Source organism: Chaetura pelagica, unplaced genomic scaffold (genome assembly GCF_000747805.2).
Source record: "Chaetura pelagica isolate M959 unplaced genomic scaffold, ChaPel_1.0 scaffold404, whole genome shotgun sequence".
In the NCBI taxonomy this organism is placed as follows: Eukaryota; Metazoa; Chordata; class Aves; order Apodiformes; family Apodidae; genus Chaetura; species Chaetura pelagica.
This window is the reverse complement of record NW_009952975.1, coordinates 308,966-326,961: the sequence shown is the minus strand read 5'-3', so window position 1 is coordinate 326,961 and position 17,996 is coordinate 308,966. Positions and strand designations below refer to the sequence as shown.

The window sequence follows — 17,996 nt, the reverse complement described above, 5'->3', positions numbered from 1 at the left end:
GGGTTTTATCCTGGTTCTGCTCAGCAGTCACCACCCACCCAGGGGGCAAGGGAATAAAGAGTATGAAGTGAATCAATATTAGTCTTTTTGGATAAATCTTCATCAGCTGGAAAAAGGGGATGTTTCAGGGTTTTCATCATACAGTGCATCTTATAAAAATCAAATTTCTTATTAACCTACTTTTTTGACTGTACTTGCAGTGTTTATTTGTTCCATTTGGGTGCTTCTTTTTAACTCTTCATAGCAAGTGAATTTCTGCTGTTTCCTTCTCATCTGTTGCAAATAAATTCTGTTTTCTGATGTGTTGTTATAAATAAATATAAATTAACATCTTAAGGAATAAGAGCAGGCAAACCTGTATTGTGGTGGGAAGGGGGATTTCTGTTCAGAATGCTGCTGGGCTGAGAAGTTTTTTGCTTTCTCTGCCTTTAATGTTTGTTCATTAAATGTGCAGTTTTTAGGCCATGGGACACTGGTGTTTGAGCAGCAGAAGAGTTGATGTTGCTCCAGGGCTGGTGTGAATACTGGGCTGTTGGCAGCACCTCTGGCCTGGGAATGTTTTCCTGTTCAGCAGGAGCCTCGTGTGGTTTGCAGGGGCTTCCAAGAACTTGTTTTTCCCATTTACAAGATTTTACACCCCTGATGATTTTTTTTCTTAAGAAAGCCAGAAATAACCTCAAACTGCCAAGCTTTGAATTGACACTGCTGAGCCTGACTTGGTCTGTATCCAAACTTCTCTTTGTTTACCCAGAATATCAGCTGAGGTTTGCCAAGAGGTTACTAAAATTTGGTGAACTGTTCTATAAATCTGTGAGGGCTGTTTTGTTGGGTTTTTTTTTTGTTTGAAATAACAAGACAGAGAATATGGAAGGCAAAGTTTGTCAGATCTGTTTGCATCTTGCTGCTACCTGAGAGAGTACAGGAAAAATGAGCATGGGACGTGATAAAAGTAATAAAAAGAAATCCAGGTCTGTGCTCTTCTTATTCTATTGCATTGTATGGAATGTAAATTTAATGAAATTTGCTGCTTAGCACCTGTTCCCAAGTTGAGCCATGAAGGCCTCATATATTTGAGATGCCCGTGCTGGCTTCAGGCTCCATAAATAACACTTTTCTATTGGGAATTGACTCAAACCTCATTTTAAAGGAGTGAAGAAATCCATCCAGGCTGGCATGTGAGCCCTGTGTCTGTTCCTGGAGCCTGTTAGTTAATGAAGCCTTGGTCAGTGTCAGAGGTAAGGAAAGGACTCCTGTGGTGTGAGTGTGATTTTGAGCATAAATCATTCCAGCAAGTTGAGTAAATGAAACTGAACTGATACTGTTCTTATATCATTACAGTATCCTTCTGAGCTCGCTGAGAATTTTTTTGGTTGCAGCCTTCCAGGGATCAAAATTAAAGGGCAACTGTCTGAGTAACACCAGTGAGTCCTGCCTTGCAGACAGAGCTGACTTGTAAGTGTCTGCAGCCTGCAGGAGCTGAAGTGTTCTCAGATTATGCTCTGCTTGTTTCATTTGTGGTCAGAGGATGTTCATGCTACCAGTTATTCTGTCAGTATGGTTTTTAAAAAAACCAAGCCAAGATCTCATTGTAATTGCTTGTTTGTTTAATAAAGGAGTAGAGAGAAGAAGGGAGAAAACTCTGAACCCGGCAGGCCTGAGGAAATGCCAGCAGAGCCTGCTGCTCCTCAGGGGTTTGTCTTTCATCCACACTTACTGCAAATAGGGGAAACGATCTGCATGGTTCTTCTGGCTGCAAACAGAGGGGATCTGACCTGTGGGAGAGGCTGAGGTGGCAGCACCTGAGGTGCAGCTGCAGGGGATGAGCCGGGCAGGGAAGTACGGGGTGAGTGGGAGGAAGAGGAGGCTGGAGGAGACGTGAGGACACTGGAGCAGGTCCCTGCCTGGGCAGCAGGGTGCTGGCATGGAAAGCCCTCCTGGAGGCAGAGGTAGTGCTGAGTTTCACAGACAGTGATAGGTGAGAAACAAAGACCTGTCAGCTTCAGCTTCAGTGCCCATCCTGAAGCCCTTGTGCCCAGGGTATCTCGCTCTGCTTTTGTGCCAGCTCTGTAAGGTCCCACTGAAGTTCAGGGTGATTCTCCTGGGATTCAGCTTGTGACTTGGAGGAGACCTTGCACTCCTTCAGGATGAAACACGATTTCTAAAACTAAGGTATTAATAGGAATTACAAGATGTTGGCCCCCTATAGACTATTTTGCCCTATGCCCACCAGCAGCTGTGGGAAACAAAACTTGCTGCCTGTAATGAGATCTGAGATGGGATAGATGGTTGTGGGTAAATTCCCTGATCTGCATTTATTCTTTAAGCCTTGCCATCCGGATAGATGGTTGTGGGTAAATTCCCTGATCTCCTGCATTTATTCTTTAAGCCTTGCCATCTACCCATGAAGCAGCCTTGAGGGGGACATCTGTGAATGACCATAACTTTGCCTGTGGCTGTTCCCAGTTTCCTCATAGACTTCAATTTTTAAACAGACCCCAGTATTTCTGCAGGTGTCTCCCTGCAGCAGCTGGAGCCCAGTGCTTACACAGCCTTTACAGCAAGATTGAGAAAGCTGCAAATGTTTCATAGCACTCATACCTATTTTTCAGAGGAGAGACTGGATGTATATTTGGGCTCTCCCTGAAGCCAGTGAGTTTCCTCAGTGCTGTGTGCCCACCAACCAGCTCAACAGGGAGATAAACTTTGATTCAAAGTCAACTGGAAATTATTGGGCTCTTTCTGTTGGCCCCAGTTGATCGTGGATTAGTTGACTACTTCATTAATACCTTGCAGATGACTTCAGGCTGACTGCCTCCTTGTTAACCAGGGGCACAGGGTGAAGGTCTCCCAGGCTCAGCCTGGACTGGTTTCCAGGGGGAAGCTCCCTGAGCTCTTTTCTCAGCACAGCCCCTCCCACCTGGCTTAGCTTGAATATTGTCCCAGGATAGTGCAGGGGTGTCAGACTAGCACTTAAGGAACTGTGTCATTTAAACTGCATCTTGTGAAGAGAGTGGTTCATTTGATGGGGAATTTTCTTTAATAGGTGCCTTTAAATTACATGCAAGGGGGAAAAAAAATCAGTGAAGTCTGGTGTAGTGTAATTTAATGCTGGGTTAAACGATGCAATCCAATGCATTTTCATTAGATGTTCTGAGACACTTCTTTAGCATTTCTGCTCTAAAGGCTGTTGGATTGCCAGCTGCAATAACTATTTTGATTGCAGCCTGAGCTGATGGTGGGCATCCTACCAGAAAAATAATGTGCTCTGTTTTAATTATGGCACCTCCACTCCAGAACAGGAGCCTGCGTCACAGAACGTGACACACTTGTACTTGATCCAGTGGAACAGGAAAATGTGCAACAGATGGAGGGAGAGGCATTTGCCAAGGGCCTGAGGTGTGGGCTGGTGCTGTTGTTCTAGGGCAAAAGAAATGTTTGCTGGTGAGTTGAACCTGCCGAGCAGAGCAGTCAGTGGGTCCCTGGTGCTTGACTCCTTTGGTGGGTGGATGGGACATGTTGCCATTGGGAAGGATGTTCTAGCCTTAGGGAAGGTGGTGATATGACCCAGATGTGAGAGAACTGGGCTCCAGGAGGAGGGGAGAGCATCACAGAGATGCCAGGGGATGGGCCACCCTTGAGCCTCAGCAGCTGCTGATGTGCTGAGGGGTTTTAGTGACCTCAGTTCTAGCAGAGCTGTTCTGGGGAGCAGGCTTTGCTGTTCTGCCTCAGATGGGGAGCCATGAACCAGAAATATTTGCAGTGTTAGAGGCAAACCTGAGGCAAAGAATGAAGAAGGATGCAAATTGAGTAGAGGATTTCTGTGTTGATTTGTTTTGGTGTATTGATTTTAGCTGTACTGTGAAGCAAGGGCAAGCTTATGAAGTGGCATTTCTGGCATTGGTTTAGTTTGGTTCCTCACAGTAGGAGCAGAATTAAGCCAATGAAAAACACATTGAAAAGCTCACACATTCAGTGTTGGCTCCAAGCAATTTAAGGGGATAATCACTCAATAATCCATTTGGCCAGAGGTACAGAAGAAATGGAAGATGATTATTCGTGCTGTTATTACCACCCTCACCTTCTTGTTATGGCCCTTAATAAAAACAAGGAACAGAGTTTACTGCTTTTCTTTCTCATTAGCATTTATATTTTTTTATTACTATACTAAATAACAGTGATGTCAGAACTGCTGTTTCACATATGAGGCCATTGGGGAATGATTTCATATTCTGTCTGCCATCGTGTTCATCCCCATGCTTTAAATTTGCCTGGGCAGCAGGTTTAGGGAGGAAGGCATGAGGACAGTTTTACCAGCCAAGCTGTCCTGCCAAGCTTGGCTGTTTCTGGGTCTCTGGAACAGGAATGCTGAGGTTTTACAGGAGCATAAGCCTGGTTAAATCATTGCTGCTTCAAGAGGATCTTGCCTGTGCTCTTGCTTGGAGAAGACCAGGACATCAGAAGGAGGAAAAAATTTCAACTGTGTGCATTGATTGAAGGCTCAAGAGGAGGAATAACTTTTATTTTAACTGCAGCAGCTTCCAGTAAGGAATGGAAGGAGTTTAATCTCATTTCTAGTGCAGCTTTTCACTGCAGGAGGAGACAGGAAAATCGGTGGCACAGAGGGTAGGAGTTGCACTATAGCTGTTCTTCTTATTGAAGCTGCATTTCTGCCTTCCTTTGGAATAAGCTCAGTTTTAGCACTAATAGGGACACTTTTGATCTTCTGTGGGCAGAAAGGCTGTTGGATCTGAAGGGGAAGACAATGTTTGGTCACCTTTTTTTGCTGTCAGGCAGCCCATTTTCTTCTGCTTGTTCTGGGGACACCAGATAGAGACAAATGAATACCTGAAGTTGAGGGCCTGGAGGGATGTTTTGGGTTTTTCAGGAAGCCCAGAGGTTCTCATGAAAATTGTCTTTTCAGCCACCACAGAATCTGTAGAAAGACTGAAAAGGAACCCTCAGTTACAATTTCATGCCCCTATGCACAAGCCAGCCCTTGCTTTAAAGGCCCTGTGACTAGAAAATACAAATACATGCTCAAGGCAGGGCTGTTTCATATAGCACTTAATTCCTATTGACTCCTCTGGGACATGTGCACTTGCTTAAAGGCAAAAATATTGCCCTGAATGAAGAACAACATCTGCAGAGTGGGGTTCTCCCAGTGCATGAATGCATGTGAACAGAATTCATGATGCAAAAAGCTTAATTCAGAGACAACAGACCTACTCTGGATATTAAAAGTAAAGCCTGCTGTTAACTAATGGCTAGATAATGAGAAAGCTTTGTGTGGTGATTAGATAGGAAATAAAATGACAGGTTCTGTTGTCCACTGGATGTTTTTATTAAAACTGGTCTGTGCATTTCCTGGATTTTGCATGCATGGAGGTTTCAATAGGCCATTTTAATTGAGCTGCAAAGTCAATAAAAGCTATGGCACTTCCTCAGTTCTGAGCACAGTAAAAAAAACTATCCTGAATCCTTCAAAATTCTGGAACCTTTTTTTTTTTTAAAAAAAGGGGAGCAATTACTTGTACTTCCAACTTATACAGACAATGGAATTTATGCTGAGATTGGGTAAATACTTCTTTGCTGACATTAAGACTTGACTGCTATCATTGACTGGCAACTGCCTGAACTTTGCCAGTAACTGGAAATTTTTCTTTAATAAGGTTCTCAGGCAGAGCATGTCAGCTCTCATTAGTGTTTTTTTTTTTTAATAAACAGGAGCAATTACTTGTACTTCCAACTTATACAGACAATGGAATTTATGCTGAGATTGGGTAAATACTTCTTTGCTGACATTAAGACTTGACTGCTATCATTGACTGGCAACTGCCTGAACTTTGCCAGTAACTGGAAATTTTTCTTTAATAAGGTTCTCAGGCAGAGCATGTCAGCTCTCATTAGTGAGAGTACAATCTGTTTGAAATAATACTTAGGTTTGCTAAATCAGGGCCAGAGTGAAAAGAGTCAGGAAGCTCATTTGATGTCCCTGGAAGTTGCCATGAAACTGGTGCCTGCTTAAAGGAGAAGCTGCTTGGGCTGGAAATTGTGGTGTGCTAGTACCTGACCCCGTGGCCAGAGAGGGGATGGTGGCCCTCAAAATTAAGGAGCTGGTTTTCTTCTCTGGGTACTTTTTTCATTCCACGTGATACATGAGGAGAGGAAATACTTTGAATCCAATATGTACTTAAATGTATTTCTTAAGGGGTCGAACTGCTTTGTATCATGAGTGGTCATTTGTCCTCTCCAAAAGAAAGACTAGTTGCTGTATAAAAGATGTGGAATAAACCTTTGAGTGTGTGTGTAAGAAGCTTTATACTTTCTTACCAAAGCCTGTTTATCTTGTGCTACTTGTGTCCCTGTGCCTGGATGCTGCCCTGTGCCAGTGAGTTCCCCCAGGCACTGCTGCTTCTGCAGGTCTGTACCAGTCTGCTGTTGGGACAGTTGTCAGGCAAGGGGATTGCATCTGAACTTCTATCTTTGCTAATGGCAGGCAAGAATTAATCTGTGATTGCTTTAAAACAAATGTTCCTTATTTAAAGCTATTACTTGAATCACCTTAAGTTATAAGGAGAGGGCTTGTAAGTTTTAAAACTAATTGTAAGATGTGTGCATTAGCTGTTCTTGGGCTGTGTCAGTGCTGGATCAGGGATTTAGTATTTGGGATCTAATAATGCCAGCTTAAAATCGACACCAGAGAGACTTTTGTAATTAAATTAAGTTGTCATTTAGCTCTAAGTCCTCAAGGCAAGTGGGTGGGAGGGCAGCACCCCACGGGTTCTGCAGGGCTGTCTGCTCTGCTCCCTAGACTGGTTCCATTTTTATATAGTTCTTTCTGCTCTGGGCATGTGTCTGTATGCTAGGCAGTTACTGCAATCCATCTGCTAGATCATCTCGTGCAAACGATTTTGTGTCTGTGGGCTTTGATTTTCTCAGCCAGCAACGAGGTGTAACCATCACAATCCTCACTGTGGTGCTTATTAGGTACTGGGATGTAGGATGGAAAGTACTATCCTTGGGATTGTTCTTGCAGGGACAGTTGAGTGGGGGTTGGGGAGGATTCTTGGAAACTTCAGACCTCATCCACTGTGAAGCTACAGAACAAATACTCCAAGGACAGCCACCCTGATGGGCTTTTAATTAATTTGTGACATCAGGTTTTCTGTCTGCTCTCCTGCCCTGCTTTGGCTTGTGTTCTATTGAATGCAGTTTGTATCATGCTGCCTGCCTGATGCCTTTCCTCCAAGGTTCTCAAGATGAACACATCTTGAATAAAGTCTTGGGTTCACTCAGCAACCTGAAATATTGCTCCCTTTTCACGGATGGGGGGAGTTGTTCTGCAGGGCTCAGTGGCTGCTGCCAGACACAGAGCTGGGGTCAGGGCTCTCAGGGAACAAGGTGTGAAGCAGATCAAGTGGTTTAAAATTTAGTCCATGAAGAAATATATGAGTAGTTGTTGTGGTAAACCAGAAGGTGTTAAAAGCCCAGAGTGGGTTTGCCCATAGTTTGTTGCAGTTGTTGAACTGAGGCTGTACCAGCCTGGTTTCAGCAGCTCTCTCTCCCCTTCAGCTGGTGCTCAGTGGGCCTGGGGCAGCTGCCCCACTCTGCCCTGTGCTAGCAGGTACAAAGCAGCAGTGTAACCTTCCTCTTGGTTTCTTCCAGGTTAACGGGTTTCCAGCTGCCTGCTCCTATTGTGAGCACAGGGGTCGTGCTGTCCCTGTGGCTGGTGAGTGACTATGCAGTCAGTGCCCAAGGCTTCCAGGCAAACTATGAAGGTAAGTCTGCCCAGTTGGTCATTGTCTTGAATTGTGTCCACATTTGGCTTATGGTAGGATGTGAAACTAATGCACAGCCTTTATACCAAGAGACATACACGTGCAGACACTTAATCCAGGTGGGAGTACCTGATTCTTGTGTAATTTGATCAATTTTTTCAGAATTCAGATCACCAATTCCTTCCAAGTGTGGTGGATTTTTTTCCCCCTCAGCATCTGTACTTAAAACATCTTTGAAAATGATGACAGCAAAGCTAGAATGACTGAGAAGGAAGGGCAGTGTGGGATTTGACAGTGGAACCTGCAAGGGTATAGCAAACAGAGCCACTCCTACAGCTGGCAGTGGGGAGTGCAGAGCAGTGCACAGGATGCTCAGATTACTGCATTTTTCCTTTACCTTCCCTTGTTTTTCTCTTCCCTTCACCTTCCTCCCTGAGTATTTCAATTGACCTTCTGTATCTCTTGTCAGAAATAATGTCCAGTGTTTGGTGGTTGTGGAGATAAAGGATTGTATGGGAAGGCTTGGTAGCTTCAGAAAATCTTGGCTCCCTAATGCTGGAAATCATCAGATACATGAAAGAACAGTTTATACAGGAGGGCAGGTGATGATTGCACTGAGCTGGTGCTGCTGGGCACGTGGCACACGAACCATTTTAAAGTTTGAATTAGATTGATGTTGATTATTGAACCCAGAATGTTGTTCCTATCCCCAAGCGTGTTTTTCTTCAGAGTCCTTAAGTTCTCAGCCTTAATGCTCATTTTGGAAATGAATCCTCCTGCACAATTACCCAATGCATTAAACCAAGCAGATGCCTTCATTAGATGATGTTTGAGTCTCCCAACATTTTCTGCGCTTGACGGTTGTTCAGGTTCAGGGGAATTCTGCTGAAATACCCTCTTAATTTCTGATTTAAACCTTTGCTCTGCCCTGAGGCAGCACTGGTACCGAGAGACTTTTACTAGTCTGAGTGATCAGCTCGTTATCAGGTGTTCAGGGTGACCAGGCAATGGTGTTCCAGGTAATCCCACAGGGAGCCCCTGCTCCAGTGGCTCCCAGGGTCAGTGCTCACTGGGGCTGCTGGGGGAATGTCCAGCACAGCAGGTGCTGAGGAAGGGCAGAGCCTGAAGCCTCTTTGCAAAATCTCTGCTAGAAAGTGTGTGAGTGACTGAGTCCAGCAGACATGACAGTGCATCACCCCCAAATTGGGTGGTAAAGGACACGTAGCTGGTTTTGTACTTTTCTGACATTTAGAGTTCATTTTTTAGCATTTACACACAGTTACTTGTACACTTGGTGAGATTCTTTTCATTACCTTGCTGCAGCAGGTAATCTTGTACAAAGGCTGGTGCCAGGGCTGCCCTTTAGTCACATCCATTTGAAGTTTGTTTGTCTGGTGATTAGGAAGCTTTAAAGCAGGTAACCTGAGTGAGTCTCTGGGGGGAAGGGGGGAAGGAAATAAAGCTGAATGTGAGTGACACAGAGAGCACTGGTGTAAATGGAAGTTATATTTTGAGAGGGAGAGGATTGTTGGTAACTAAGACTAAAGGAGGAGGTAAGTTTGGTTTTGATCAAAGGGACGTGCTGCTGTGATGCTGATTCAGTTCATTGATCATCCCCAACTCAGTGAATGGCTTGTGATTTCATAATTCGTGTTTAAAGACAGAACAATGCATCAGAGGCCTTGCAGTAAATGGCTCCTTTAGGATCTGCTACCAAAGCATGTTCATTATTCTCCTCCCTTTAAGCAATCATTGGGAAATCCAGCAAAAGAAACAATAATTTAAAACTGGAACAAAAGATCTTGGGAACTTTCTATAAAAGCAGGCAGGGAGGGAGGTATTTTGGAGGCACAAAACCATTGTGCTTTGCACTGCTGTCTGCTCTACCCTGACCCTCTGGGAAATACACACATTGAGGTTGGCTTTATCTAACTTGACATCTTCCTAGTTTGTCTAGTAAGCATGATGCCTGCATGATAAGATCTCTTACAAGCAATTTCTTGAAAACAGCAGTGACATCCCCTGCTCATACCTGGACAGATGTCTCTTCATGGCTCATTGTTCAGGACGTGCAGCTTAGCTCTGTGTTTCACTGGCTCAAAAAGGGGGAGCTTGTGGGCAGTGGTGGCAGGATCTATTTAAAGATGTTTCCACTATGGGACTATTTAGAAATGCTTGAAGAACAGAGAGGCAGAGGGAGTTTCCAGAGGTCTGCAGAGGTTTTTCAAGCCTCAGGTGAGGGAGGTTCTAGAGGTGGCAGTGGAACTGGGGGACGACCCAGCTCTGGTGCCACAGGGCTGTGATGTTTCCTTCTGGACTTCCCTGACTTTGTTCTGTGCCTGTGCCTTGCTGCTAGAGCTTCCCTAATCCCCTTGTCCTCGTTGTCTGACTTCCTCATCTTTCATTTAGTCTGGTGTGTGTTGCCAGCTTGATTCTCTCTGCTTCCATTGTCTGGTTCTTCATGTTCTCTGATCTTTTACTGTTTGTTGTGATTTTTCTCTAGCTCAGTGATTAGTAGGGATTGCATAGTTGTTCTGCTGTGGAAGGCAGAGAGCAAACAGGCTGGTTTTCTCCTTGCCCAGCCATCTCTTCAGGAGTGGAAAAGGTTGTGACTGAGGATGCCCCTGCTGAAGGTGCAGCATCTCAGGGTTGAAGGCACCACTGGCTTCTCTTCCCAGTGGTGGTGCAGGTGATTCTGCACCATCTCATGTTGGTTGTGCAGTCTGGGCTCCCAGGTTCTGAGCTGCAGGGTGGGAATGGCTCCTTGGCAGAGACAGTTTGTGCTCCTGAACACCCATCAGGGGCTGGCGTGTGGTGCAGCACGTGTGGGAAACCCACAGCAGCAGCACAGCTGGAGAGAGACGTGACTGGGCTGGCCCAAGGACCTGCTGTTAAGTGGATGATCTGGAAAAAGAAACAGGGGCAGCCACTGCAGGATGAGTGGGAATGAGAAATTGTCAGCTTTTGCTTGTTGGGTTGGAAGAACAGCAAATTTCATTTCCATTTAAATATAATAACTTGATCTGTGTGCAATCTTCTTCTTAAGAGATTCTTTTACTAAATAGAAGCAGTTCTTCAGAAGCTCCATTGCAGAACATACTATTTAGAAAATATTTAAATTAAGTGCTTTCATGCTTTCAGCTTCCTTAAATTTGTTTTTCTTTTTCCTGTTGAACTGTCCCCTGAATTCAACATGATTTCACCATTAGCCTTGTTCACCCTCAGACTGTGGGATTCTTTTTTTTTTCTTTTTTCCTTTTTTGACTAAATGATTCTTCTGAAAAACCCTCCCCAGCTGTTGTAGAGTCTTGTCTTTCATGCCAACTGCAGAGACTTCCAAAGCAGAGACAGCTGTAAGGAACCTAAGCTGGAGTTTCACTAGGATGTGAATCTTGACAGCCTCATCTTGTGAAAAATATTCCTGAAGATTTAAAGACCAAGAATGACCAATGGTTCCATTTATTGCTTCCCCTGAAAGATGTGTGAAGCTAATATTAGGCACATGCCTTGACTACAATGTGGAATTAATTACAGTCACTGGTGCTGCACACCTGATGAATACATAGCAAGCTGACATTTCAAATAAATTGGGCAAGCCTTTTACAGTAAGAGGGAAATTGCTATAAATTCTACATCATTTCCTCAATAATGCTAATAGCAGTTCCTGAGGAATAGTAGATTTTTTTTTTTTAAGTTTACTAATGTAGATATAAAATTACATTACTATTTGTAAACCATTGCCTCTTGGCTGCCTGGTTATCTCCAGGGAATGACAAATAGAAAGGGATCTAAGGAAAGATCCTGGAACCTGCTCTGTGTCTCAGGGGACTGGAGAGTGATGCCATAAAGCACTGAGGCTCTCAAGGCTTCCCTGGTCCTTCTTCCTGAGCCACTCCAGTGTCTGTAAAACATGAAGCCAGGAACCAGGGCCTGAGAATCTTGCATGAAACTTCCTGCTCTGACGTTGGGTGTTGCAGCTTCTGCTGGGACTGGGGGGTGCTGGTGGGTGGCTGGGACAGGATGGGCCAGAGGAGCAGGGTGGTGCAGTGTGTCACCTGCACCCACCCCCCAGCCTGGGTGCTGTGCTCTGGGTGTGGGCAGGAGAACAACAGACAGGGAGAAAAGAGGACAGATAATGCTGAGAGGAGAAGATGAAGCCCAGAAAGGACCAGTGAGTGGTTGAGTTCCTGGAACACTGCAGACTGGAAATGGCTTTTCTGTCCCCAAGGAAAATAACTGCTCTTTCCTTAGTCTGCTGACCAGATGATTTCAGTCTGTAGAAGGCACAGGGGTGTCTCCTGAGCCTCATCCTGCTGTGGCTGGGACAGGGTTGTCCAGTGGATTCTCAGTAGGAACAGGAAGGAGATGGATTCTTTAACTTTTGTCCCTGCTGTGTTGATGTCCTCAAGCCCCAGTTCTGCACTGAGCCTCAGTGTCTCCCACTTGGGACTGTTTTCATTCATGGTGTTTGAGTTCCAACAATGGAAGTGCTATGTGAACAAAAGGGATGCAATCATGTTGGATACATTTTTAGGAATCCTCATCTCTGTAATTTTTAGAGTGTTGACCTTATTGTCTTTTCCAAAGCCAAGTTCAGTGAGGAGCCCCTGGAAAGAGTCCCAGGGCATTCAGGACTCTGGGCTGTGCTGCTGCAGAGCAGTGCTGTGCAATGCAGCAAGATTTAACAGTAGGTGAAGATTTTCCTTCCTAAGACATCATGTTTGATTACAGCTGCAACAAATTTGATAGCTGCAAACACTAAGTGCCTGATTGAAAAGAAACAATTATGCCTAGAAGAACACTGCTTATTTTAAGAAATTAGAAGCTTGTAAATACAGAGGGAAGCAGCCCCAAGTAAATGGTGCTGCTTTCCTTCATAATAAATGCCCTCTTCTTAAACACAAATATCTCATTCTTTAGAGGGCTGTTTGTGGAGTTGTGTAGTCATATTTAGAAAATACAATTTAAAAAGGGTTCCTGCCCTTCTCTGACCATTCCTCTTGCTGGATCTGAGGTTTCCCCACTCTGTGCTGCTCTGTGGATGCATTGCCACTGTGCACAAGTTGTGAACCACTTACTTCTCTGGTTTTCCCTCTGTCATTTGACTTGAAAGTAACAGTTGCCCCATTAATGGAAGACAAATTGATCCGTTTGATTTCTCTCTCTTTGGAAAGAGCATTTGAGATTTCTGGGCTGCAAGGAAGTTCTTTAATAATACTTGTTCAGTCCTGTCTGCTTGTGGTTGGTTCTGGGGGAGGATGAAGCTGTTGTGGGGACTTCTGTGGGGAAGAAGAACCATCATTTCCCACAGAGGGTCCCTAAGGCTTCAAGATACACTGATGTGAATGAGTGTAGAGCAACTGGAGCAGCCACACTGTCCCTGTGGGCTGCTTGGTGGTTACATGGACTCATGTTTGTCCAGTGGCTGCTCAAAGCATATTCTCCATCTGTGCAAATAAATTCCAGAACTGCCAGACTAGTTCTGAATAGGCTAAAATGTGTAAAGCCATAACCAAATGTACTTTTTCTACTAATTTGCCTTCTGAGTGAGCACCATATTGGGTTAATTGAAACATCCAGCTGGGCCCCAAGTCTCTCAGTACCTAAATCATCATTTGGAGCATAGAGAGCTCTTGGTAAATTTACTGGCTTGATGCTTTTCTCCTTTTTCAGACCAAGACAAATGAACGTGAATCTTGAATCCCAGCAAAGTCCAGATTAACCCTTGTTCTGGTGGTGGTGGGAAAGAGGAAAGCTCTGGGTCTTGTTCTGCTGCTCCTTTTTTTCTTGGGAGTTTGATGTTGCTTTATTTGTCTGATGTTTGACTCCATGCAGGAGATGGTTTAATGTGTTCAGACCCTAGGAGCTTTGCAGCTGGCTGCATGGCTCTGCATGGCTCTGCCTGCCACAGTGTATTGACTTGTACAGCTACTTTTACTTTGGTCTACTTAGCACTGGGCATGCTGAGTGTGTGGCATAAAGCTTTCAAGGATTGTGCAATACCTTTTAGGACTGGTTTTTTTCCCACGGACACAGTTCTTTACCTCCCATTCAGGCAACTACTCCTGCAATTTTTGCCATTTCATCCTTTTCTGCTGTGCTTAATGTACCTTGCCTTAGTGGCTTTTTGTTCTTGTTTACTATGCCTCCTAATTTTAGTAGCAGTTGTGACCTGGGAGAGCTTTAGCTTTGCCTGCCTCGGGCTGAGCTCTTCCTCCTCCCCTCCTTGGTATCTCAGAAGCTGAGTTAGGGTCATGCTGGAGTCAGAGCTTGGAAGGGAGACCTGCCTGGGAGCCCTGGGATGCTGATGGGAGGGAGGATTGCTGAGCCAGCAGATAGTACCAAGTTAGCAGGGAAGCTCATGACACTGCCTGGTTCCTTTCAACAGGGTAAAGAGGGTTCATGTGGTTACAGCCAGTGCAGGATTGATGCTGCAGGTGCTGCTTTAGCTTCAGGCCACAGGGAGTGCTGGGTGCTTGGGAACATCACAGGGTGGGTAGCCAATCTATGTGTGTTAATAAGGTGCTAATTACACAGTGAGCTTAACATGCTGGTGTTATCTTCCCATTTAGACAAGATGGTTTCAAAATTCCTTCTGAGTTTCAGGTGAAGTGTGTTCTGCTTTTGCTGGAGTGGAGCAGTCTTAGACTGTGCTGTTTGCCATTCTGCTGCAGTGGTGAAATGATTCCTAAACATAGACATGGCCACAGCTCCATGCTGAATCCCCTCTGCTTTGCAGTACTGAAGAGCTGTGCTCAAGAATTAAAGTTGTAATTTAAAAAAATGCTGTAGCCTTCACAGTTGGTAGTGATACAGCTCTGGAGAGGAACAGCACAGGAGCCATAAAAGGGTGGCTCTCTGAATGTGCCAACATTCTCAAATCGTGGGTTCAAAATGCCCCTTCACCCCTGAGAGGCTTTAACACTAACTTTGAGATGTTCATTACTGGTTTAAATTAATTCACAGATGATTGTGGCAAAGTTGCGTAGTTGGATTGTTCCTTTCAGCATCTTTGAGCTGTCTCTGGTTGGTTTGCAAACAGGGAAACCAGCTACACTTGATCAGGAGCTACAGCCTGAACTCCAGCCTCTTCTGGGATGTTGTTCAGCAGTCTGAAAATGTGCTGGTGGAATTAGTTGTGTTGAATTGATGATAAAACTATTAATGTGCAGATTTCTTTGCTCATTACGTATTATTCTGTTTATAGTTAATTTGTTCAAAGTTGTAATTAATTGACATTTTAGAAAACTTCCCATCTGTTGTGTTGTGGAACTTCAAAACCTAAGAACCTCCCTGAAGAGTATAAATCCTGATGGTTGCAAATTATATGGAGTGCTGTAAAGAGAAATTGCCCGTGTTGGTGTGTAGGCCCATAGTGCTGTAAAGAGAAATTGCCCGTGTTGGTGTTGGTGTGTAGGCCCATCGTGTAGAGGAGGAACGGAATTGCAGAGGACAGTGGCAGATGACCAAGGAGTTCTCATCTAATCCTCTGTACAAAATGTTGTTTTATTAGTTTATTTTGCTGCAGTAACTCGTTTAGAGCATTCAAAGCAGCTGAAGGGATCAGCAACTGAGAGTCTAAATTGGCTGTGCTGGTCTCATGCACTTCTTAATAATATTTATTGTCAGTATTTCTTATTGTTAATGCTTTTATCTTGGCAGGTTGCAGATGAGTTGACTTGTTTTGAGTCATGTCTGTTTCCAAATGGCTGTAAAAGAAGTGATTGTTCTAAGAAAAAAAAGCAAGAATTCCACAGATCATATCTGAATGTTGATGTTCCTGAATGTCTGAAATGTCCCAATCCATTTTAGTACAGGGATTAATCATAATGAACATCATGCCTGAAAGAAAGGATGAGCACAAAACCCCAGTGTGATCCCTTCCGCGGTCACTGCTGCGTGTCGAGAAGCACCAAACCTGGATGGAGGCAGAACGAGCTGGAGTCCTGCTGGAGAGGCAGGCAGTGACACTGCCTGGTGACAAATGGCTGCGGGATGTCACAGCCCTGCAGCAGCTCTGCTCCCTGCTCCTCTGGGCTGCAACATCTGGCAGGACTTCGCTGTGCAGGAGCGCGGCGGGGCGAGGAGCGGGGACGCTGCACACACACCTCCCTGCCCCAGCCACGCAGCTCCTCAGGCACCAGGCTGCCTTGCATTTGCTTCTTGTTTGCAAGGCATCAGCACTGGGGCTACGTGCTAAGCCACGACACCCAAGCAGCAGTGTTGTCAATAATATTGAGTGGCAGGATTGTTTTACACAGTGTAACGTCTGGAAGAGAAGTCGTTTCATAATTAGATTTCAAGCCCAGCATTAGATTGATTCTGTCTCCAATTTAGAGTTTTCCACCTAATGTAAAAGGCTGGGTTGGCAATAGGTTTGCCTGTCATATGGTTTCACATGTTTTTATGGCTGCTCTTTGGAATTCTTCCTCAGTATCTCGGCTCCGTGTCCCTGTTTGTCATCAGCTGTTTGCAACGTGCAGCTCCTCTTTCATTTAATGTACCAGATGCACACGGGAAACAAGGGATTTTGCACAGTCAACTGTTCTGTTCAGTCACGTGCTTGGAGTGGTGGATGCAAATTTAATGAGAGAAATAGTAAAGTATCTGGTTGGTTGAAGTCAGCTGGGCTTTATGTTCCACAGGAGACTGAGCTCCTGCCAGGGCTTCTTTCTCCCCTTTGCTACTGGTCTGTGCAAGCACTGGAGGAACTGGTGTTGGCTTGACAGTGAACACACACCTTGGGTGTCTCAGCTGCTGTGTTAAAAAAGCCCAGACAACCTACTTGAAAATCTGACAATAGTTTAGACAAGAGCAGTTTTATAAACGCCTTTTAAAGGCCAATAAAGCCACCTGAGAAATCTAAAGTTGGCTTGTAAGCCCTACTTTGCTGTTTATTTCCAGTTACCTGTATCTGTTTACTCCTTTTTGTACCACAGAGGAAACAGTTCTCATGGCCAGCAGCACAGCCCAGTCATCAGTGGCATTTCAGCCTTGAAAGGGAAATGAATGGCAAACTGGCAGGACAGGAGTGACCCTGGTATTTTTCACAGCCTTGGCAGGAAGGGGTGTAAGTGCTGCTCAGTCTGAGGCTTGCAGATGATGTCCAATAAATGTGCTGCAGGAAAATGAAGCCAATAAGGCAGGTGCTTGCCCTCTGCAGCACTGATGAGCTCGGTGCCACATCAGGGAGTCACACACTCATACACCAACAATTTCTATTAGAAGATGAAAGAAATGTGAATATCTGTGCTGGCCCCTGTGCAGCCCCTGTGGCTGGGGATATGTTTATGAACAGACACTGCTTTTCCTTGGGGAGGGAGTGTGAGAAGCTGCCCTGAGCTCTGCTGGCAGCTGAGGTGCAGTTTGGCTGGGAATGTCCCCAGTTCCACTCCAGTGCTCGAGGTCAGGTGCTTGTGGGGCTGGTGCCCTCAGCAGCAGTGGCTTCAAGCAGGGAGCTGTGGTGCTGCTGAGCTGCAGGCACTGCCTCTGAGGGACAGGAAAAACCTGAAAAGCTCCACTGGGCTCAGGGGTCTGTGCTTCACCCCTCCAGGTGGGGAAGCTGACCTGGCATGTGCAGGTTTGGGTGGGGGTGTCAGCAGGTCTGTGGGAGGCCCAGGAAGGCTGCAGGCTGGGGTCTCAATGGACCAGCAGCTTCTCGTGGCAGTGCTGGTTCCCAGAAGCTTGTGGTGTTTGTCCTGGAGAGCTGGTGCAGCTTGGTAGGATGTTCCTGCTGGGGCAGCCTGGAGTCAGTGCAGCACCAGTGCTGGGAGGCTGGGGGCTGCAGGTGCTGCTTCCTCTTGCTTTCTGTGCGTGTGGATGGTGTTGAAATGAGTGTAGGAGAAAAACCTGCACTGAAGCCTGGCTGGGCTGGGGTCCCTGTGCTCTGCTCCCCCTGTCAGGGTGTGTTGTGGATCCTTTGCTCTCCATTAGCAGCTCAGATTAAAACAACTCCCTGGGGAAGGAAGAGTCAACCTTCCTATTCTGTTTCATTTTTAGCTATACAAAAGATTTTTATTACTTAAATGAGCTCCCAGCAAGTCTGCCTTAATATACTACTAATTGATTTTAAGACTTGAAAGCAGCAAAGCTTATTAGTGTTTGCTGACTCAGCTAGAACCTCCCCACATGCGGGAGGCTGGGGCGGGATATTGACCCGTGTTGCTGCAGCACTAAATGAAGTGGAGGGAATATTAAGTGTCTCGTACTGGTGTTTGA

General features: G+C 45.3%; 1 protein-coding gene across 1 annotated transcript in view; it reads left to right on the top strand.

The window, feature by feature from the left end:
* CSMD2 (CUB and Sushi multiple domains 2) overlaps positions 1–17,996 on the top strand; it is a 260,285-nt gene that overhangs the window by 28,563 nt on the left and 213,726 nt on the right. The window contains 1 exon segment of the mRNA XM_009996341.1: positions 7,666–7,778. Within this exon segment, the coding sequence (XP_009994643.1) occupies positions 7,666–7,778 (113 nt within the window).